Source organism: Coregonus clupeaformis, chromosome 21, assembly GCF_020615455.1.
Source record: "Coregonus clupeaformis isolate EN_2021a chromosome 21, ASM2061545v1, whole genome shotgun sequence".
NCBI classification, from domain to species: domain Eukaryota; kingdom Metazoa; phylum Chordata; class Actinopteri; order Salmoniformes; family Salmonidae; genus Coregonus; species Coregonus clupeaformis.
Window position 1 is genome coordinate 35,615,026 of NC_059212.1, and position 24,657 is coordinate 35,639,682.

At 44.2% G+C, this 24,657-nt stretch overlaps 1 protein-coding gene across 5 annotated transcripts in view; it reads right to left on the minus strand.

Annotated features, from left to right (window-relative positions):
• Positions 1 to 24,657, minus strand: part of LOC121535351 (acid-sensing ion channel 1C-like) — a 185,902-nt gene that overhangs the window by 3,628 nt on the left and 157,617 nt on the right. For 3 of the 5 annotated variants that reach the window (XM_041842347.2, XM_041842348.2, XM_041842344.2), the window contains exons 4-11: positions 9,636 to 9,786; positions 9,404 to 9,460; positions 8,996 to 9,149; positions 8,001 to 8,092; positions 7,246 to 7,325; positions 7,004 to 7,075; positions 2,475 to 2,527; positions 841 to 967 (exon numbers count right to left, since the gene is read on the minus strand). In XM_041842347.2, coding sequence (XP_041698281.1) covers positions 889 to 967; positions 2,475 to 2,527; positions 7,004 to 7,075; positions 7,246 to 7,325; positions 8,001 to 8,092; positions 8,996 to 9,149; positions 9,404 to 9,460; positions 9,636 to 9,786 — 738 coding nt within the window. In that variant the 3' untranslated portion in view covers positions 841 to 888. The remainder of the gene's footprint in view (positions 1 to 840; positions 968 to 2,474; positions 2,528 to 7,003; positions 7,076 to 7,245; positions 7,326 to 8,000; positions 8,093 to 8,995; positions 9,150 to 9,403; positions 9,461 to 9,635; positions 9,787 to 24,657) is intronic. The other 2 variants (XM_041842345.2, XM_041842346.2) reach the window with 2 other exon arrangements.

The window sequence follows — 24,657 nt, forward strand, 5'->3', positions numbered from 1 at the left end:
TAATGCACGGCCCCATGTCACAAGGATCTGTACACAGTTCCTGGAAGCTGAAAATGTCAGAGTTCATCCATGGCCTGTATACTCACCAGACATGTTACCCATTGAGTATGTTTGGGATGCTCTGGATTTACGTGTATAACAGCACGTTCCAGTTTCCGCCAATATCCAGTAACTTCACACAGCCATTAAAGAGGAGTGGGACAACATTCCACAAGCCACAATCAACAGCCTGATCAATCTATGCGAAATAGATGTGTCGTGCTGCATGAGGCAAATGGTGGTCACACCAGATACTGACTGGTTCCTAATCCACGCCCATACCTTTTTTTTTAAAGGTATCTGTGACCATCAGATGCATATCTGTATTCCCAGTCATGTGAAATACATAGATGAGGGCCTAATACATTGATTTCAATTGACTGATTTCCTTATATGAACTGTAACTTTGGAAAATCTTTGAAATTGTTGCATGTTGCGTTTATATTTTTGTTTAGTATATTATGGTATACGTAAGTTGACATGAACTGAGACCACTCTGAATTCCTTTCCATTTACATTATTAGTCTTATACATTACTAGGCTGATTAAAACCAATTCAAACACACTAATGTCACCCTGTTTAATAGAATGCAACATGAATGGAACATCAAATAAATAGTGTCGTCGACGCCTTGATATGTTCGTCACCTGAGTTCTGCTTTGGAAATGGTTTTATTCTTATCATAGTGTTCTATTTCTATTCAGGCAATTGCTAGATCCTACTACTCTACACTAGCCATGTTTGTAATAATACATAAGTTATTTCACAGTTTGCTGTCAAACCCCAAAGACCCCACGTACCCCCCCACCCTGCTTTATGTCGTCAACAAGCAAACTCCTCAAAGTTGCCTAGAGTCGGGTGACGAGGTAACATGTTCGGCGTGAATCCGAGACTGTCCGAGTGACTCCGGAGGGTGTCACAGGTGCTCTGTAAGACAAGGGAAGGGAGGAAGGGAAGAGGAGTTCAACCGTATTAAGGGAGGGGTGATGAGGGAGGGAGGAGTAGATCGAGAGGCACACAGTAAAAATAGGAGGGGATGTGACATAAATAGGAAATAAGTGGGACAATAAATTAATGAGTATTTAATATAACCAGAACCAAGTGGAAACAGAACACAAAAACAATGTAGATAGCATGACGTTAACCATCATTGATACATCAGACAGGAGGAAAGAGGGTTGAAAGTATAGTGCACACATTGACAAAATAATGAAATACAAATGGGTGAACATTAAATTGGTAGTGCAGGGGACATTTACAGTAGGTCAGTTATGTTTCAGGGTATGGGTAGAGAGAAGAAAGATAAGAGGGGTATGGTATGGATGAAGAAGGGAAAGAGAAAAGAAAACAGTTTTTTAGTCCTTGTCTCGATATTAGTATCTTGATTCCTACATGTTCATCGACATTCACATTATGTCTGCATACGTTTAGTGCAACTGTGATTGTTTCAGTTAATATGTTGCTGATATTTGGGTTCAAAAGAAGCATTAGCCATACTGTAGATGTAGATAGCTATTCCAGCAGACAAAGAACCATTTCATTTGGTGCAAACTGCATTGCATGCAGACCTGTGATAGCATCACAAAGGAATGCATCTAGTGATGTTATTGGACACAGGTTCCAGTAAAATGGTCCCCTTAAATGACCTTGGTGCTGCAGGGAAGCAATTTGTAGATGATCCCCTGCGGATCAGCTTTTGTTGTACCATCTACAACAAATTATGTATATATATATACACACATTTATATTTCTCTCAGGAAACTGCATTTTATCCTAAGGGAAGGAAAGCATCTTCATTATTCAGTGAAAACAATAAGAAATAAGCTAATTTTCTTATAGCCGAGTCCCAAATTGTCTTAACAGATGGAGAATCCAACCAACTCAGTCTTTATAATAAACCGATAATAATCTCGGAATGAATTATCCACACAGCAAACCTATTTTACGGCATTGAGAATTTCAGAATGGTCTCTACAGAAAATACATTATATTGGATTTAGGAAGATTGACCTAACGCAATGTTGGAAAAACAAATGTATAAAATGATCACTACTAGTATGTTTTACATCTCTACAAAATCACCCACCAAACCAGCTTTAGGTGAACCAACATCTCTACAAAATCACCCACCAAACCAGCTTTAGGTGAAGCAACATCTCTACAAAATCACCCACCAAACCAGCTTTAGGTGAAGCAACATCTCTACAAAATCACCCACCAAACCAGCTTTAGGTAAACAAACATCTCTACAAAATCTCCCACCAAACCAGCTTTAGGTGAAGCAACATCTCTACAAAATCACCCACCAAACCAGCTTTAGGTGAACCAACATCTCATTGACCAGAATGGAAATGAAGTATGAAATGCTTCCCAGAATGTCTGTAAAAGAAGGACAGTATGGGAGGGAGGATCTATTATCAATGGGGTTTGCTACCTGGGGGCATGATTAGGCGTGACACCAGGGCTGGTTGGGTTCTCTGGAAACTCCTGGAATAGACATGATGAAAAGAAAGATGAGGGTGACTGAAATGAAATTAAAATACAATGCAGAGCTGATAAGTAAGTAAACAAGTGGCCCCACCAAGCAAGTCTGTCTGTCCACAATGGCTAGACTACAGCCCTGTGTAATTGATTAGGTACAGAGAAGAACACTGCACACCAATACATAAACGTCACAGAGAGCTACCTCCGTTCAGCCATTTGATTTCAATGAAAGTCTCAAAATCAGAGACATTTGAGAAAGCAAGAGACCATTCTTAGTCTCTGCCCATGTATGTTTTTCGTAATGTTTCAAAAATTGTAGACATTCATTGAAATTAATAGAAATCAATAATATACTGTATCTTGATATGAAAAAGGTTGCTATTTGCGCCATTTGTCTTACATGACATCTAATGTACTATGTAAAGTTAGTAGTCATAGAACTGTCATACCACTACGTTTAACATTCATGTGCATTACTTATTTTACTGTTTTCATCCAGCACTTGTCTGGATCTCATCTAGATTGATTGACTGGGTGGTTCGAGAGGAGAGGAGGTGAATGAAGTTGGAGGTAAAGGAGAAGAGGATTGGGGAACATGACAGTAAAAGGTATTAAAGATGGCTTATCATTATGTTTCATTGCAAAGAGAGCCTCCAATAATGGATGATTCCATGACATTGGTGGAGAAACAGTGTTATAGTAAAACAGTATTACATCCACCTAAAGCTCCATGTCCTTGTTTCATGTTGCAGTATGTGCCTCTAGTCAGGGTATGTAATATAACATTGTTGTTTCCTGCTGATTAAAAGCATCTATAATGCTGAAGCCTGAGGAAAAACTGTTGTGAGATGCCACAAAGGTGTTTTTTCTACTCTACTCTGTTTTGATTTGACTAGGATCCCCATTAGCCGACGCCATTGGCGACAGCTAGTCTTACTGGGCTCCGACACATAACGAAAAATACATTACAGTCAAAATACTTTACAATTTCCATACATTTAAAAAAAATTGCATGTAGTGTGTATGTGCGCATCTATCAGTTACACATACATGTCAGTACATACACACAAAAAGTAGGTCACATGGGGGAGAGGATTTGTGCCGTGAGGTGTTGCTTTATTCGTTTTTTTTTAACCAGGTTTGCTGTTCACTTGCGCTATATGAGATGAAAGGGAGTTTTATGCAATCATGGCTCTGTATAAAGCTGTATGTTTCCTTGAATTTGTTCTGGACCTGGGGACTGTGAAAAGACCCCTGGTGGCATGTGGGGTAAGTGTGTGTGTCAGTGCTGTGAGTAAGTTGACTATGCAAATAATTTGGAATTTCCTACACATTCATGTTTCTTATTAAAACAAGAAGCGATGCAGTGTTTTTCCTTAACTCTTAGCCAAGAGAGACTGGCATGCATAGTATTGTTGATTCACTATGAAACAGTTAAGGCAACAGGCATGAAAACAGGTTTGGGAGAAGTGTTTCTCTCCATGTGTCCAGATTTAGCTGTTCAGATATGATGGGTTCTACCACTATCAAGCTGAGAGAGATAGTGCTGACACAGTGTGATACCAAAGACACTAATCGATGCCTGGAGCGGATCTCTCACAGGGTACATCCAGTTGAAATGGTTTACTTTTCTCTCCTCTTTGTCACATAGAATGCTCTGAATGAACTTGTTGTTTCCATTTGAACAAACAAACAAAAATACAGAACCATATCTATGAATTTAATTGTCAAACATCTCTTGCCTTTTCGACTGTTTAAATTACAATATATCTTTTTGACTGTTTAAATAACAATTGTCACATCCTGATCTGTTTCACCTGTCTTGTTCTTGTCTCCACCCCCCTCCAGGTGTCGCCCATTTTCCCCATTATCCCCAGTGTATTTATACCTGTATTTTTTGTTTGTCTGTTGCCAGTTCGTCTTGTCTTGTCAAGCCTACCAGCGTTTTCCCCGTACTCCTGGTTCTTGTTAGTTCCTGTTTTCTAGTTCTCCCGGTTTTGACCATTCTGCCTACCCTGACCCTGACCCTGCCTGCCGTTCTGTACCTTGTCACACCACCCTGGATTATTGACCTCTGCCTGCCCTAACCCTGAGCCTGCCTGCCGTTCTGTACCTTACGGACTCTGCCCTGGATTACTGACCTCTGCCTGCCCTTGACTTGTCGTTTGCCTGCCCCCTGTTTGTAAATAATATTTTGTTATTTCGAACTGTCTGCACCTGGGTCTTATCCTGAGGTCTGATACAATATACCTTTTCAACTGTTTAAATTACAATATACCTTTTTGACTGCTTTTTTAGGATACTGTAAGTGAAACTGTATCCAAGTGTCAACATGTCCAAAGCTATAGGCTGTACCCAACTGGACTATCTATTTTACACATAATGAAAAAAGAGCTGAAAGCCAAGTAACAACAGAAGTGTATTTTAAAGCCTTCCTGTTCATTCAGTCTTAGAGTTTTTTTTATTTATTATTTGGTTTTCAGGTTTTGGTTTTACAAAAATATCAGTAGGAGAAATACCTTCTTGGCACATGCAGCTGCAGTTATCTCAGTAGTGGAGCCAGGACATCTTTATCTAACCTTTTCCACCACATCAGCTTATGGGCCAAACTCCAAGACTGAAGCAACTGTGCATGCAGATAACTCATGCAGAATCAGAAACCCAGGACTTTTTCACTACCTTGGAACCAGACTATGGGCATATACAGTGCCTTCAGACAGTATTCACACCCCTTGAGTTGTTCCACTTTTGTTTTGTTTTACAGCCTGAATTTAAAATTGATAAAATTTAGATTTTTTTGTCACTGTTCTATACACAATACCCCATAATGTCAAAGTGGAATTATGTTTTTAGACATTTTTACAAATTAATACAAATTGAGTCAATAAGTATTCAACCCCTTTGTTATCGCAAGCTTGAATAAGTTCAGGAGAAAAATGTTGCTTAACAAGTCACATAATAAGTTGCATGGACATACAATTATGTGTAAGGTCCCTCAATTGAGCAATGAATTTCAAACACAGATTCAACCACAAAGACCAGGGAGGTTTTCCAATGCCTCGCAAAGAAGGGCACCTATTGGTAGATGGGTCAAAGTAAAATGAGCAGACATTGGATATCCCTTTGAGCATGGTGAAGTTATTAATTACACTTTGGATGGTGCATCAATACACCCAGTCACTACAAAGATACAGGCGTCCTTTCTAACTCAGTTGCCGGAGAGGAAGGAAACCGCTCAGGGATTTCACCATGAGGCCAATGGTGACTTTAAACAGTTACACAGTTCAATGACTGTAATAGGAGAAAACTGAGGATGGATCAACAACAATGTAGTTACTCCTCAATACTAACCTAATTGACAGAGGTAAAAGAAGGAAGCCTGTACAGAATAAAAAATATTCCAAAACATGCATCCTGTTTGCAACATGGCACTAAAGTAATACTGCAAAAAATGTGGCAAAGCAATTAACTTTTTTGTCCTGAATACAAAGTGTTATGTTTGGGGCAAATCCAATACAACACATTACTGAGTACCACTGACTACCATATTTTCAAGCATAGTGTTGGCTGCATCATGTTATGGGTATGCTTGTAATCGTTAAGGACTGAGGAGTTTTTCAGGATAAAGAAGAAACGGAATGAAGCTAAGCACAGGCAAAATCCTAGAGGAAAACCTGGTTCAGTCTGCTTTCCACCAGACACTGGGAGATTAATTCACCTTTCAGCAGGACAATAACTTAAAACCCAAGGCCAAATCTACACTGGAGTTGCTTACCAAGAAGACAGTAAATGCTCCTGAATGGCACGAGTTACAGTTTTGACTTAAATCTACTACAGCAGGACAATAACCTAAAACACAAGGCCAAATCTACACTGGAGTTGCCTACCAAGAAGACAGTGGATGCTCCTGAATGGCCGAGTTACAGCTTTGACTTAAATCTATTTCAAAATCTATGGCAAGACCTGAAAATGGTTGTCTAGCAATGATCAAAAGAATAATGCGCAAATGTTGCACAATCCAGGTGTGGAAAGCTCTTAGAGACGTACCCAGAAAGACTCACAGCTATAATCGCTGCCAAAGTGATTCTACAAAGTATTGACTCAGGGGTGTGAATACTTATGTAAATTAGATATTTCTGTATTTCATTTTCAATAAATGTGCCAAAATGTCTAAAAACATGTTTTCACTTTGTCATTATGGGGTATTGTGTGTAGATGGGTGAGAAAATATATATATATTTAATCAATTTTGAATTCAGACTGTAACACAACAAAATGTGGAATAAGTCAAGGGGTATGAATACTTTCTGAAGGCACTGTATATAACTAAAGAAAAAGTGCTCACTTTGATTTGCGTTCCACATCTGTCATTGATTGGTCATGAAAAAGGCTTGAGATTCTGACACATTACAGTGCATTACTTTGTTTGTAGTCCAGTGCAGAACTACAAACCAGTGCATTGTGGGAGACTCAAATTACCAGATTGTCGCTCGGACAACGCTGCGGTCGTTTCTTGCGCATGAAGTAACCCAAAACTTTATCCTTAAATACCTAAATACAAGAGCATCTCGTTAACATCACAACAAACCAGACAATGCAAATAGTTGAACACAGATACTTCATCATCATGAATGAATTGTGTACATTCAACATATAACCCCAACTCTACTCCTTGAGAATACCTTTAAGTGATTAAACAAATGTGAATGCCTCCACTTTACCTCATATAAGTAGTCAAATATTTCCAGTATCGTTAAAACACTGGCTCCAATGAACAGACCCATCTGGCCACCAATGTCACCTGAAAAGAGGATGACAGATGAAAAGACATGAACAGGCAATACCACAGTCAGACAGACAATACCACAGTCAGACAGACAATACCACAGTCAGACAGACAATACCACAGTCAGACAGACAATACTACAGTCGGCAGGTAGCTTAGTGGTTAAGAGCGTTGTGCCAGTAACCAAAAGGTCGCTGGTTCTAATCCCCGAGCCAACTAGGTGAAAAATCTGTCGATGTGCCCTTGAGCAAGGCACTTAACCCTAATTGCTCCTGTAAGTCGCTCTGGATAAGAGCGTCTGCTAAATAATGTAAAAACAGACAGACAATACCACCGTCAGACAGATAATAACACAGTGCACAAAATGATTCCTGAAACTTTAACTCTGTCTCTCAGTGAGATGAGGAGAGCTGTCAGACTCAGACCAGAAACTGTCCATCCAGACTTTGCTTTTCATCTGCCTCTCCTGACTGAGTGCTCTTTTCAAGTACATTATAAAAATGCATTCGACCGAGTCTTACAGGTTCAAATAAAATAGTCTTAAAAGGAGTTTAGCCCAGCAGGCATGATCACACAATGGGACAACATGTAATGCTTGCTGTGGATGTGATGTTCAGGTCTAGTGTGTTTCCTCTCAGTCTGTAAAAACAGATAATGAACCTGATGGGAAAACTTGAAACAATCTCTCACCAAGCAACCCTGCAATTTCATACGCCTTCTTCTGTTCAATCTTCTCATAATTCAACGCCTCAAAGAAGATGTCCAGGACTAGTAAGTTTTCTCTAGAGACAAAAACAAATAAATAGAAAAGGTGTTACATTATAATGTACATCTTAGAGATACAATTGATTGATTTAATTGACTAATTCTGAGACATTTTGCATTACTTTACATTAAAGGTGAACGGTGGAGACCAATATCATACTTTAATGATATGATTTATTTTCATCAAAATGCTATGATCGTTACGTCACTTACCGTAAAACTTCAATTAATAGCCCGGGTGATTATTTGCTTAAATCACTGAACACAACAGGCGCTTAATAGATAGAGGCTTCTGTTTGAGCCAGGCTTCTATTTCCTTGATGTAAACTTTTGCTCATTTGCATAGTTCATTGTTTAATCCACTTCCAGCATTTTAATCAATTTCTTAATTTCCTGCATTAATGTGTTATCATTCACACACTGTGTCACATTTATTTTGTCTAAGTATACCTCTATTTAAAATAAAATAAAACTTCCTTGACAGAATAATTATTCTCCTCTTTGACTGTGCATTTTCGGCATTTCTTACTTTCGCCACTAGAGCATGATCGGACGATTTCTGGGGGTCTGTACTCCCGAAGTTGTTAACTGTTTTCGTGCTTGCCAGTTAGCTAGCAGTTCTCAGCTGTTAGCAGCCAATGGCTAGCAGTTTCTTGATAGCGATAAAAACAGATGATTGCCATATTTTTTCAGAGTCATTACTGAATTATTTAATGTAACAAATCTAACATTAAACCTAGCAAACATTTCATGGTAAATTGTAAATAATTCATTTAAACCCGGCGTTTCTTTGAAACAGGCATTCATTTGCTGAAATGTGTGCCGTTGCCGGCTATTAAAAGGGACAGGCAGCTAGTTGAGACTGTATTTAATTGAAGTTTTACAGTATGTTAACTCACTTTAACTATCCAGAAACTTACCCGATGTATTGTTCAGTTTTGTTGAATTTCTTGGCCAGATATTTGGCAGAGGCTTTACTGGGTATTTTCACCATGGACAGCTCCTTGCCATAGCGTGTCATGCTGCAGGGTGTCTCACACACACAGTAGTCATTGTCTTTCTCTACCAAGAAGTCTGTGGGGGATGACAATAGAATGGCAGTCCTGGGCCCAATTCACTATAGGCCCCATGACAAAAAGTAGTGCAATTCAAAAGAAGCTGCAAAAACAACCTTTGCTGCTCAGCAGTTCCTTATTTCAAAATGCTGTATTGTATAAATGCTTTCTTACTCATATCTCAAAGTAAAATGTTGTGTGGTGTATCTACTGATCAGTGATAACTGGTTCATACTCCTAATCCTTATATCATTACTATTGTTTCTGCCTTACCTAAAGCTGGGTCTGCACAGTCTTTGTACTGCTCGGGTGTGCATACCGTTGAGGTCCCTATTCAACACGTCAGAGAGAGAGAGAGAGAGAGAAAGGACAAAACAAATATGTCAACTTCATCCCATTAACATCACTACATATTCCTATGGATAACAACAACAACACAGAAAACATTATTAATCATATTCCATTGATGAACTATGTGATGGTCAAGCAAGATGTGTGTGAGTACCGGGCATGTGGACCATCCTGCAGTTACAGTTCTCCACCAGGTAGCGTGTCTCACAGTCGATACGGCAGGCTGTGATGCTGTACGTGGAGAAGAACTCTGAGTCGATGGGAGTGGACTTGCAGTCTCCCCAAGGGGGAGGGAGGTACTGAAGCTGGGACAGAACAGAGCACAGGTTTCCCCTCAGTATATTGACACAGTATAGGAACCACTGTCAACAACAGCTAGTCAAGCCCAGCAGGAAATCCACACAAGCAGACTAAAAGCAAAAAAAAATGTATAGAACATTTTACAAGGGAACATAATGAAATAAAGACATGTTCTCTGGATTCTGTTTATAAGAATATTCCACTCAGACTACAGTGTAACTGGTAAACACAGCTCAAAGAAAGCAGCAAGCAGACACCATGCAGATAATCACTGATGCAGGTCAGGTCTAAGTCTGAAAGGAAAGCAGAGTACTATGGAGGGTATGGAGACAGGGTAAATATAATCTGTAAATGTATAGCTTCAGACAGGACACCACAATTAATGGAGAATTATTGTTTTTAAAACTTCCCAGGGAACGTGCTACTGTATAGGCCTACAGTATGTAGTATGTTTATGAGGTTTGTAGTTGAATACAATGTCTTAAAACAGACTTTATGCAAACCTTGACGTCCTATATTTTAGGAAGGAATGTAGCTAATTGTGATGTACTGAATGGTAACAAAAACACAATGTTATTCAAACTATGTTGGAGGGGGTATTTGTCCCTGATAAACTATTTTCATCACACTACTATACCCTTTACCAGTCCTATCTACCTAATTAAAGTTAATTGTTAAGATCCTACAAAGAATAGATACTTTTCTGGCCTCATTTTAGTCAAAGTGAAGACCATTATCTTCATCAGTATCTCAGGGACTCGGAGTAGCATTGCCTTCAAACTGTGTTTAAATATGCATAGCCAAAAGTGGACGATTTCCAGACTAGATTAATAGATTATAATTGAATACTTGATTGAGTTCCTAGCCCCAGTGGATTAGTGCTGAACTTCACGTTACTCTTTATTTAATGAAGTCTCTTTGAGTTCTTTCTTTTTTTTCTTCTCATTGGTCGCATTGATATTTTACCACCAACATGCCTTTTAGTCACCTAATTGTAGACATTGTTTATGACAGTCTATGTCAACAGACACCTGCTACTTGCTTATCAGAGAAGAACGGAGGGTGGGAGTCAATTTGTGCATTCAGCAAAACAATTGCTAAAAATACTGATAATCCGTACAAACATTCACGTATAATTTACCTGGATACTAACGCCAACAACAAATAACTGACTTACTATTTTACGTTTTATACTTATTTGTGTATGTACCAACATTCAGAGAAGCACATAGCCCATTGGGCATAACAGATAACTGAAAAAGACCTTGGTGTGGCTTAGAGATTTTCTTAGAGAACTTCTCAATCATATTCCCCAAATCTACCCCTGACCTTCTCTAGCATCTACATGCATTGGAAGATTGAGTGTGACAGAGACAGAGTGCCAGTAAGTCATGAAGTGACTTGAAATTGAATACTTGATTAAGTCTTTATGGAACTTTATTGCCAGAGTACAGGCTCTCATAAACATTGTCCATGTAGGAAATAAAAACCCAGAGCAATAACAGGCCCTCTAGACATTAAACACTCATTAACCAGTCTTTGTCTTCATACAAGCTGTTGAATATGGTGCAACCAATATTATTGTGCAGTTACAGTACGTTTATTTGTTTTATTGTTTTTGTGCTTTGCATTTGAATGTTGCATACTGCTGGGATACTCTACATCTGGTTAATGTCTCCTAGGACCTTACTGTAAGAGGGTAATAAAACTTCATTAAACACAACGATTGGCCAATAGGAGACATTAACCAGATGTAGATTATCCCAGCAGCATACAACATTCAAATGCAAAGCCCAAAAACAACAAAACAAACTAAACATAACTGCATAATAATATTAGTTGCACCATATACAACAGCTTTTATGAAGACAAAGACTGGATAATGAGTGTTTAATGTGTTAGCTGGAAAGGATAGCATTATGTGCTGATATTCTATAGCGATGGTAGTTATGAAGAGACAGAAGACAGAGATGAACCAGGAAGGGACAGAAGTTGAAATGTGGTCACTATAGCCACATGGAGGGAGGTGATTGGTCCATTCCATCATGAAGACTTGACGGGTAATGAGATTGGGTAGTTCGCTATGTATGCTACGGTACATATGGTATGCTACAGTATGCTACGGTAAGCTACAGTACGCTACGGTAAGCTACAGTACGCTACGGTATGCTATGGTACACCACGGTATGCTACGGAATGCTACCCGCTGCTCTTGGGAGGAAACTAACGTTTGGAAGCCTGGGGTTCAACCCCAAAGCCCAGCTGGTGGGGGAGAGGAGGCTCTGACTGAGTGTGAATCTGAACCTTTACTCCGGCCTCATGGGACTTCTCATTTAGGGGAGGGACCAGTTGAACACGTCACCACAAACAGAGAGCAGCAACAGTGATGCAACGGACAACATCTGTCAAAGCCCTTGGTTTGGCCCCCGATATAAGCAGCCAGCCAGCCAACCTATAGGTTTTCATCTTACTGTCACGATTCAGACAGACGACCAGAGGACCACAATTGCGTCACACCAGAAAGTTTATTAAACTTAAGGGAAAAGGGAAGTAGGGAGTGAATGAAGGCTCCAGGGGTAACAGGGATCCCGTCCAATGCGCTGGGTCTGTGCCCCCCCAGTGGCAGCGATGCGTCCTATGAAGCCGGTGGTGGGTGGTCCAGAAGTCCTGGGGGGGGGGAGACACAGACACAACAGGGCGGAATGAAACCAGGCAGCAGTACAGTTCAAGGGAAATCCAAAATACGTAGTAGCAAGGCAGAAGGCTGGTCAGAGTTACCGGGATTGAAGAGTAGTCAGGAGTCGTAATGGCAGAAGCAGGTCTGGATCTCCTGAGGCAAAAGAGTATCCAAAAAACAGGCAGGTCCGGGGTCACAAAACCAGGGTGAGCCAGAAGCGCGAGCAAACAGGTTCCGGGTGTGAGCTTTGCAGACGATCTGACACCGGAGAGCTGGAAAGACAGGGCCTTAAATACTGGGAGAGGTTAGTGGGTAATGCAGCGCAGCTGGCAGAGTAATTAGAGCCGAGCAGAGCAGGGACAGGTGGAGCTAGTTAGGCTGAGTAGAGAGAGGGAGGTGAGCAGAGTGGAAGATAGTGGAAACAAATTAAGGTGGTAACCCGGTGGAGTGAGAGGGCTCATGACAGAACCCCCCCAAGGGACGGCCCCAGAAGTCCCAAGAGCAACACCACGCCGGGCGGGAGGAGGGGAGCCGGAGGAGGGCTGGAACTCCTCCGAACGGTCCGAGTGAACGTCCTCATCCTCGGAGGAAGCCGGAGGGCCGTGGTCGGGAGATGGGACAGGTCCCGAGACAGGATCAGGCACAGGACAGGAAGCCGAGCGGGCCGGACGGTTAGGGACCCCTCTGGGGCGGCCCCTACGGATTGCAGGTTGATCCGGATGCCGTTGGTGGAAAGCGGTGATGAGAGTCCTATCCACAATCCGACTAGCTGGCACCCAGGTCCTTTCCTCAGGTCCATAGCCCTCCCAGTCAATGAGGTACTGGAGACCCCTACCCCTCCGTCTGGACCGAAGCAGGCGGCGGACGGTGTAAACCAGACCACCATCGACGAGCCGTGGAGGAGGAGGACCAGGCGCAGCAGGGACCAGCGGACTCTCATGGATGGGCTTAATCTTAGACACATGGAAAGTGGGGTGCACCCTCAGGGAATTAGGCAGTTGGAGCCGGACAGCAGTTGGGCTAATCACTCTTATGATAGGGAATGGGCCAATGAACCGAGGTGCCAGCTTCTGCGACTCCACCCTGAGTGGCAGGTTCTTCGATGACAACCACACCCTTTGACCAACATGGTAGGTGGGAGCAGGAATTCTCCGACGGTTGGCCCCGGTAGTGTAGCTGGCAACGGACCTGAGGAGTGTGGCTCGGGCTTGTGACCAGGTGCGGCGACATCGACGGGCAAAAGCAAGTGCAGATGGGCAAGTAACCTCCTCCTCCTGGCTGGCAAATAGAGGAGGCTGGTATCCATAAACACATTGGAAAGGGGACATACCGATGGCAGAGCAGGTCAGAGAATTGTGTGCGTACTCCACCCATGTCAATTGCTGCGACCAGGAGTGGGGGTTGCATGAAGTCATGCATCGCAGTGCCTTCTCGAGCTCCTGATTAGCCCGCTCTGACTGCCCATTGGATTGGGGATGGAATCCGGAAGTCAGACTGACTGTGGCTCCCAGCAGGTGACAGAACTCCTTCCAAAAAGCGGAGGAGAATTGTGGACCACGGTCAGAAACAACATCCCTTGGCAGTCCGTGGATCCGGAAGACGTGTTCCAGGACCACCTGGGCGGTCTCCCTTGGCGGTTGGGAGCTTGGGGAGGGGAATGAAGTGTGCCATCTTGCTGAAACGGTCAACGATGGTGAGAATGACGGTCATGCCACTTGAAGGGGGGCAGCCCCGTGACAAAGTCAAGGGCGATGTGAGACCAGGGACGTCTGGGCACAGGCAGGGGCTGCAGCAATCCGGCTGGGGGCTGGCAGGACGACTTGTGTTGGTTGCAGATGGGGCAGGCTTGGACGAATTCCCGTACATCCTTCCTCAGAGAGGGCCACCAGAACCTCTGGGCGAGCAGGTTGTAAGTGCGGGTGGAGCCAGGGTGACAAGCTAGGCGGGAGTCATGTCCCCACTGAATGACCTGGGACCTCAGGTCTTCGGGGACAAAAAGGCGGTCAGCTGGGCAAGTGCTGGGACCTGGCTGGTTACGGAGAGCCTCCAGCACCTGTTCCTCAACAGCCCAGGTCAGAGCTGCAACGATGCAGGGACTTGGCAGAATCGACACAGGGTCCTTGGAGGGGGTGTCATCCTTCTGGAATTGACGGGAGAGGGCGTCTGGCTTGGTGTTGCGTGATCCAGGCCGGTATGACAGAGTGAAATTAAACCTGGTGAAGAACAGGGCCCAGCGGGACTGCCTGGAGTTCAACCGCTTGGCCGTGCGGATGTACTCCAAGTTCTTATGATCGGTCCAAACGAGAAATGGAATGGTGGACCCTCCAGCCAGTGACGCCACTCCTCCAAGGCAAGCTTCACAGCCAGCAGCTCACGGTTCCCTATGTCGTAATTGCACTCAGAGGGGGACAACCGACGTGAGAAAAAGGCACAGGGATGGAGCTTCCTATCCTCCGCAGCCCACTGAGAAATCACAGCACCAACTCCCACATCCGAGGCGTCCACCTCCACAATGAATTGCCGGTCCACATCAGGCATCTGGAGGATGGGAGCGGAGGTGAACCTCACCTTGAGGGTACTGAAGGCTTTGTCGGCTGCTGGGGTCCAGGTGAAGGGGTTGCTTGGTGCTGGTTAGAGCAGTGAGAGGGGCAGCAACGGTACTGTAGTTCCGGATAAACTTCCTATAGAAGTTAGCAAACCCCAGAAACTGTTGCAGCTTCTTTCTGTTCTCCGGAACTGGCCATGAAGTGACTGCTGATACTTTGGCAGGATCCATTTGGATACTTCCTTCTGCCACTATGTACCCCAGGAAGGCCACTGTCTTGACGTGAAACTCACATTTCTCTGCCTTGGCGTAGAGGGAATTCTCCAGAAGACGATGAAGGACTTGCTGGACATGGCGGGTGTGTTCAGACAGGTTTCTGGAGTAAATTAAGATGTCATCCAGGTAAACGAAGACAAACTTGTTTAACATGTCCCGCAGTACATCATTCACTAGAGCCTGGAACACAGCAGGAGCATTGGTGAGGCCAAAAGGCATAACCAGATACTCGTAGTGGCCTGTTGGTGTATTGAATGCGGTTTTCCATTCATCTCCCTCCCGGATCCGCACTAGGTGGTAAGCGTTTCTGAGATCCAACTTGGTAAAAACAGTGGCTCCCTGGAGCAACTCAAAAGCAGAGGTGAGCAGAGGCAGAGGGTAACGGTTCTTCACTGTGATGTCGTTGAGTCCCCTGTAGTCGATGCAGGGGCGAAGAGATCCGTCCTTCTTCCCCACAAAGAAGAAGCCAGCACCAGCAGGAGATGAAGATGAACGGATTAATCCTGCGGACAGAGAGCCATTGATGTAGTCCTCCATGGACTTTCTTTCAGGAGCAGACAACGAATAAAGACGACCCCTTGGAGGAGCTGTTCCAGGGAGGAGGTCGATGGCACAGTCGTACGGTCGGTGAGGGGGCAGAGATGTGGCTCTTGCTTTGTTAAACACCTCTCTGAGACCATGGTAGCATTCTGGGACATTGGAGAGGTCAGGAGCGGAGTTAGTAGGTACTGGCCGAGGGGGTAGTGCGGCAGCAAGCAGGCAGGTTCGGTGGCAGTCCTCTCCCCACTCCCTGATCACCCCGGTCACCCAGTCGAGCTGAGGGTTGTGCCGGGCGGAGCCATGGGTAACCCAGGATGAGGGGTTGGCCTGGAGAGGGGAGCAGGTGAAACTGGATAGTTTCTTGATGGTTTCCGGACAGACCCATCGAGACCGGGGCCGTGACATGAGTGACCGATCCGAGTAAGTGTCCGTCCAGTGCCCGGGCAGGAATAGGAGGTGTCAAACGGAGGTTCTCCAGTCCCAGTTGGCGTGCCAGCTTGATGTCCATTATGTTGGCTTCGGCGCCAGAATCCACCAGAGCAGCCAGGGTGTGAGTTGAGTCAGAGAGGCGGAGGTGAACTTGCAGCAGGGGTTTGCGGTCGGAGGACTGGATGGTCATTGAACTCAACCGGACTCCCCCTACGCCCGGTGAGCTTCGGCCCTTTAAAGGGCAGGTTACCACACGATGTCCATCACCTCCACAATAGAGGCAGAGGTTTGAGGTGAGCGGCGCTGGCGCTCTGCAGGAGTGAGGGAGGCTCGCCCAATCTCCATAGGCTCAGACTGATCAAGCTGACCTGGGTGAGTGGCAGTAGATGACAGGAGCCCAGTCGGATCTCTCCGAATGCCGGTAGTAGGTGGACCTTGGCGCCCCCTCTCACGACGACGGGTCTGTATCCTTCTGTCGATCCTGACAGTCAGTGCGATGGCTTCATCAAGAGTGGAAGGCAGTTCATGGGAGACCAACTCGCCCTTGATATAGTCAGCCAAACTATGGAAGAACGCGTCCACCAACGATGGTGTGTTCCAAGAACTTCGTCTAGCCAGGGTTCGGAAGTCGATGGAATGGTCTGCGACTGTACGTCTGCCTTGTCGAATACTGAACAGTTCACGAGACGCCTCTGCGGTGGGTGAATCCAGGTCAAACACCTTCAGCATCTCCTCAGCAAACAGGTCGAAGGTTGCACATGCGGGGGTTTGACGTTCGAACTCTGCTGTTCCCCAGAGTCGAGCTCGGCCCGTCAGGTGAGTGATGGCATACCCAACTTTAGCCCCCTCCGTGGCGAAGGTCCTTGGCTGCAAGGAGAACTGAAGTCGGCAGCTAGTCAGGAATGGCCGGACCTGGGTTGAATCGCCGTTGAACCGCTCGGGGTTTCCAATCTTGGGTTCCGGAGCAGCGGCTGCAATGACCGGGCAGGTAACTCGGGGCTGGGCTGGTGGGCAGACTGGCTGGGGTAAGGTTGGTGAGGAGTTGAATGATCATGGCGAGTTGTTGTTGCTGCTGCTGGAACTGCTGCTCATGCTCATCGGTTTCCATGTCGGGGAAAGTGTGCGCTGAGTCCATAATGGTCAGATCGTACTGTCACGATTCAGACAGACGACCAGAGGACCACAATTGCGCCACACCAGAAAGTTTATTAAACTTAAGGGAAAAGGGAAGTAGGGAGTGAATGAAGGCTCCAGGGGTAACAGGGATCCGGTCCAATGCGCTGGGTCTGTGCCCCCCAGTGGCAGCGATGCGTCCTATGAAGCCGGTGGTGGGTGGTCCAGAAGTCCTGGGGGGAGACACAGACACAACAGGGCGGAATGAAACCAGGCAGCAGTACAGTTCAAGGGAAATCCAAAATACGTAGTAGCAAGGCAGAAGGCTGGTCAGAGTTACCGGGATTGAAGAGTAGTCAGGAGTCGTAATGGCAGAAGCAGGTCTGGATCTCCTGAGGCAAAAGAGTATCCAAAAACAGGCAGGTCCGGGGTCACAAAACCAGGGTGAGCCAGAAGCGCGAGCAAACAGGTTCCGGGTGTGAGCTTTGCAGACGATCTGACACCGGAGAGCTGAAAGACAGGGCCTTAAATACTGGGAGAGGTTAGTGGGTAATGCAGCGCAGCTGGCAGAGTAATTAGAGCCGAGCAGAGCAGGGACAGGTGGAGCTAGTTAGGCTGAGTAGAGAGAGGGAGGTGAGCAGAGTGGAAGATAGTGGAAACAAATTAAGGTGGTAACCCGGTGGAGTGAGAGGGCTCATGACACTTACTGAGACCCCAAAACAGCTGAGCCCAGGTCTGAGGACTCAAACCCCAAATTGGTTCAGAAACTTTAATTTCTAGTCATTCAGCCATCTCGCAATAATTGATCTCGGCCACTCGAAGCTTGATTGTTGGTAAAAATAGTGATCCAAATTTCCACCCGAAGTTATTATATTTGGTTGGTGCAGAATGAAGTTGTCCTTTAAAGACTGGTTTTAGTTCAGACTTTTCTTCCATTGAGATTGGGAGAGGGTTACCTGTTTGTATCATATGGTTGAAGTGAGGCAGATATGGGTGGTTCTGGTGAATGGAAGTATAATCATATATTGATATATTGATCAGTCCCTTTGAAAAGGGTTTGAAAAGCATTAAATAATCGAAAGGATATATATGGGGTTAAAAATGTAGCAATCAATTTGGATTCATTTGAGATGGTATTACTAGTATGATAGATGCTTCCTATCAGATTTAAATGGCACACTAATCAATTCAGTCCAATTATTATAAATGTATTGCTCTAGTCATTAGAGCAGATTAATTTACATATCACCTTTACATACAGTGGCTTGCGAAAGTATTCACCCCCCTTGGCATTTTTCCTATTTTGTTGCCTTAAAACCTGGAATTAAAATGGATTTTTGGGGGTTTGTATCATTTGATTTACACAACATGTCTACCACTTTGAAGATGCAAAATATTTTTTTTTGTGAAACAAACAAGAAATAAAACAAAAAAACAGAAAACTTGAGCGTGCATAACTATTCATCCCCCCAAAGTCAATACTTTGAAGAGCCACCTTTTGCAGCAATTACAGCTGCAAGTCTCTTGGGGTATGTCTTTATAAGCTTGGCACATCTAGCCACTGGGATTTTTGCCCATTCTTCAAGGCAAAACTGCTCCAGCTCCTTCAAGTTGGATGGGTTCCGCTGGTGTACAGCAATCTTTAAGTCATACCACAGATTCTCGATTGGATTGAGGTCTGGGCTTTGACTAGGCCATTCCAACACATTTAGAGGTTTCCCCTTAAACCACTCAAGTGTTGCTTTAGCAGTATGCTTAGGGTCATTGTCCTGCTGGATGGTGAACCTCCATCCCAGTCTCAAATCTCTGGAAGACTGAAACAGGTTTCCCTCAAGAATATCCCTGTATTCCTTCAATTCTGACCAGTTTCCCAGTCCCTGCCGATGAAAAACATCCCCACAGCATGATGCTGCCACCACCATGCTTCACTGTGGGGATAGTGTTCTCGGGTGATGAGAGTTGTTGGGTTTGTGCCAGACATAGCGTTTTCCTTGATGGCCCAAAAGCTCAATTTTAGTCTCATCTGACCAGAGTACCTTCTTCCATATGTTTGGGGAGTCTCCCACATGCCTTTTGGCGAACACCAAACGTGTTTGCTTATTTGTTTCTTTAAGCAATTGCTTTTTTCTGGCCACTCTTCCGTAAAGCCCAGCTCTGTGGAGTGTACGTCTTAAAGTGGTCCTATGGACAGCTCCTTAGGATTATCTTTGGTCTCTTTGTTGCCTCTCTGATTAATGCCCTCCTTGCCTGGTCCGTGAGTTTTGGTGGGCGGCCCTCTCTTGGCAGGTTTGTTGTGGTGCCATATTCTTTCTATTTTTTAATAATGGATTTAATGGTGCTCTGTGGGATGTTCAAAGTTTCTGATATTTTTGTATAACCCAACCTTGATCTTTATTTGTCCCTGACCTGTTTGGAGAGCTCCTTGGTCTTCATGATGCCGCTTGCTTGGTGGTGTTGCAGACTCTGAGGCCTTTCAGAACAGGTGTATATTTAATGAGATCATGTGACACTTCGATTGCACACAGGTGAACTTTATTTAACTAATTATGTGACTTCTGAAGGTAATTGGTTGCACCAGATCTTATTTAGGGGCTTCATAGCAAAGGGGGTGAATACATATGCACGCACCACTTTTATGTTATTTATTTATTATAATTTTTTGAAACAAGTTATTTTTTTCATTTCACTTCACCAATTGGGACTATTTTGTGTATGTCCATTACATGAAATCCAAATAAAAATCCATTTAAATTACAGGTTGTAATGCAACAAAATAGGAAAAACGCCAAGGGGGGTGAATACTTTTGAAAGGCACTGTATCTGCTTTACAAAGGAAGTCGATTGAATTCAGTTGTTTGGATTGTTGTGTCCAATTGTCTTTTTTAGAGATGCACTGCACCGATAACCCCATGTTATTCTGTAGAATATGGCGAGAGGGATTTTGAAGAAACTTGTGACTTGTACAATATAATATCTTCTCTGGGATCAAAGGCTTTTTTGAAGAACTTTTAGATCAAGGTGTAATTCTAGGTATTATAATTTATTTCTAAACGTAATGATTAGAATTTGTAACTCATTCAGTAGGAAAAGTGCTACAAACCCTGAAGGAGTTTTCACTGACATCTACTCAAGAGAAACTGAGTTCTGACACCTAATGAGATTTGTATCTTCAATGGGTGTATAAAACGTGACATTGTGAAATCAGTGACACTTTGTTGAGGTCCTTTAAAATAAAGTGGTTGCCAAAGAAAATATCTGTCAGAAGATCACAGCTGTATTTTACCGTCCTGTCACTGTTTTCAATCCACAGGATTTCACAAGCTGCAGCCTGAGTGGCATGTTATTGCAGTAGATTTTATTAGACTTTCTTTTATGGACAAAAAAACAATGTGCAGTGCAGGGCCGGGCCGGCTCTAGCCTTTTGGGAGCCCTAAGCGAGATTTGTTTGGGGGGCATCCCACCTCGTGGCAAAACATTTTAGTGGCCCCCCTCTTGACGGTGGAGAGAAAAATGCAATTCTCCACATTTTGCCATGGGCCGTAGACAAAATGTGCAATTTTAAAGCAAGTTTTCTGCAATTCTCTACATTTTGCCATGGGGCGGAGAGAAAACTGCAATTTTATAACACATTTCATGCAATTCTACTCATTATGCCACTGGGCAGAGAATTAATTTGCAGTTTTAGAGCAAATTTCCAGGAATTCTACCCATTTTGCCATGTGGTTGAGATAATTTTTTGCCGTTTTAAAGCACATTTCCTGCAATTCTACACATTTTGTAATTACTTATGCCATGTTAATATGATATCTGAGTGAGAATGACAAAATAAATCAGGGTCCCTAGGCACGTGCCCTGTGTGCCCGGTCGGTATTTGGCCATGATTACTTCATGTTTAGATAGCTGGCTAGACTAAATACCAATCTAAAAGTTGCTAGCTGACATGGCAAATTGAGTGACTGTCAGTGACTGACATAACAAGAGAGAAACTGCTGATGCACAACCACATTTCGAAATTCCACCTGGTGTATTCTACTATTCTTACTCTCAATAGTAAGTTGAGACCATCTACAGTGGGGAAAAAAGTATTTAGTCAGCCACCAATTGTGCAAGTTCTCCCACTTAAAAAGATGAGAGAGGCCTGTAATTTTCATCATAGGTACACGTCAACTATGACAGACAAAATGAGGAAAAAAAATCCAGAAAATCAATCAATCAATCAATTTTATTTTATATAGCCCTTCTTACATCAGCTAATATCTCGAAGTGCTGTACAGAAACCCAGCCTAAAACCCCAAACAGCTAGTAATGCAGGTGTAGAAGCACGGTGGCTAGGAAAAACTCCCTAGAAAGGCGAAAGCCTAGGAAGAAACCTAGAGAGGAACCAGGCTATGAGGGGTGGCCAGTCCTCTTCTGGCTGTGCCGGGTGGAGATTATAACAGAACCATGCCAAGATGTTCAAAAATGTTCATAAGTGACAAGCATGGTCAAATAATAATCAGGAATAAATCTCAGTTGGCTTTTCATAGCCGATCATTAAGAGTTGAAAACAGCAGGTCTGGGACAGGTAGGGGTTCCATAACCGCAGGCAGAACAGTTGAAACTGGAATAGCAGCAAGGCCAGGCGGACTGGGGACAGCAAGGAGTCACCACGGCCGGTAGTCCCGACGTATGGTCCTAGGGCTCAGGTCTCTCAGTTGGCTTTTCATAGCCGATCATTAAAGAGTTGAAAACAGCAGGTCTGGGACAGGTAGGGGTTTCGTAGCCGCAGGCAGAACAGTTGAAACTGGAATAGCAGCAAGGCCAGGCGGACTGGGGACAGCAAGGTGTCATCATGCCCGGTAGTCCTGACGTATGGTCCTAGGGCTCAGGTTCTCAGAGAGAAAGAGAGAACGAGAGAATTAGAGAGAGCATACTTAAATTCACACAGGACACTGGATAAGACAGGAGAAGTACTCCAGGTATAACCAACTAACCCCAGCCCCCGACACATAAACTACTGCAGCATAAATACTGGAGGCTGAGACAGGAGCGGTCCGGGAGACACTGTGGCCCCATCCGAAGAAACCCCCGGACAGGGCCAAACAGGAAGGATATAACCCCACCCACTCCGCCAAAGCACAGCCCCCGCACCACTAGAGGGATATCCCCAACCACCAACTTACAATCCTGAGACAAGGCCGAGTATAGCCCACAGAGGTCTCCACCACAGCACAAACCAAGGGGGGCGCCAACCCAGACAGGAAGATCACGTCAGTAACTCAACCCACTCAAGTGACGCACCCTCCCAGGGACGGCATGAAAGAGCACCAGCAAGCCAGTGACTCAGCCCCTGCAACAGGGTTAGAGGCAGAGAACCCCAGTGGAGAGGGGAACGGCCCGGCAGAGACAGCAAGGGCTGTTCGTTGCTCCAGCCTTTCCGTTCACCTTCACACTCCTGGTCCAGACTACACTCAATCATATGACCTACTGAAGAGATAAGTCTTCAGTAAAGACTTAAAGGTTGAGACCGAGTCTGCGTCTCTCACATGGGTAGGCAGACTGTTCCATAAAAATGGAGATCTATAGGAGAAAGCCCTGCCTCCCGCTGTTTGCTTAGAAATTCTAGGGACAATTAGGAGGCCTGCGTCTTGTGACCGTAGCGTACGTATTGGTATGTACGGCAGGACCAACTCGGAAAGATAGGTAGGAGCAAGCCCATGTAACGCTTTATAGGTTAACAGTAAAACCTTGAAATCAGCCCTTGCCTTAACAGGAAGCCAGTGTAGGGAAGCTAGCACTGGAGTAATATGATCAAATTTCTTGGTTCTAGTCAGGATTCTAGCAGCCGTATTTAGCACTAACTGAAGTTTATTTAGTGCTTTATCCGGGTAGCCGGAAAATAGAGCATTGCAGTAGTCTAACCTAGAAGTAACAAATGCATGGATTAATTTTTCTGCATCATTTTTGGACAGAAAATTTCTGATTTTTGCAATGTTACGTAGATGGAAAAAAGCTGTCCTTGAAACAGTCTTGATATGTTCGTCAAAAGAGAGATCAGGGTCAAGAGTAACACCGAGGTCCTTCACAGTTTTATTTGAGACGACTTTACAACCATCTAGATGAATTGTCAGATTTAACAGAAGATCTCTCTTTGTTTCTTGGGACCTAGAACAAGCATCTCTGTTTTGTCCGAGTTTAAAAGTAAAAGCGTTTTCAGCCATCCACTTCCTTATGTCTGAAACACAGGCTTCTAGCGAGGGCAATATTGGGGCTTCACCATGTTTCATTGAAATGTACAGCTGTGTGTCATCCGCATAGCAGTGAAAGTTAACATTATGTTTTCGAATAACATCCCCAAGAGGTAAAATATATAGTGAAAACAATAGTGGTCCTAAAAACGGAACCTTGAGGAACACCGAAATGTACAGTTGATTTGTCGGAGGACAGACCATTCACAGAGACAAACTGATATCTTTCCGACAGGTAGGATCTAAACCAGGCCAGAACTTGTCCGTGTAGACCAATTTGGGTTTCCAGTCTCTCCAAAAGAATGTGGTGATCGATGGTGTCAAAGGCAGCACTAAGGTCTAGTAGCACGAGGACAGATGCAGAGCCTCGGTCTGACGCCATTAAAAGGTCATTTACCACCTTCACAAGTGCAGTCTCAGTGCTATGATGGGGTCTAAAACCAGACTGAAGCATTTCGTATACATTGTTTGTCTTCAGAAAGGCAGTGAGTTGCTGCGCAACAGCTTTTTCTAAAATTTTTGAGAGGAATGGAAGATTCGATATAGGCCGATAGTTTTTTATATTTTCCGGGTCAATCACATTGTAGGATTTTTAATGAATTTATTTGCAAATTATGGTGGAAGATAAGTATTTGGTCAATAACAAAAGTTTCTCAATACTTTGTTATATACCCTTTGTTGGCAATGACACAGGTCAAACGTTTTCTGTAAGTCTTCACAAGGTTTTCACACACTGTTGCTGGTATTTTGGCCCATTCCTCCATGCAGATCTCCTCTAGAGCAGTGATGTTTTGGGGCTGTCGCTGGGCAACAGGGACTTTCAACTCCCCTCCAAAGATTTTCTATGGGGTTGAGATCTGGAGACTGGCTAGGCCACTCCAGGACCTTGAAATGCTTCTTACGAAGCCACTCCTTCGTTGCCCGGGCGGTGTGTTTGGGATCATTGTCATGCTGAAAGACCCAGCCACGTTTCATCTTCAATGCCCTTGCTGATGGAAGGAGGTTTTCACTCAAAATCTCACGATACATGGCCCCATTCATTCTTTCCTTTACACGGATCAGTCGTCCT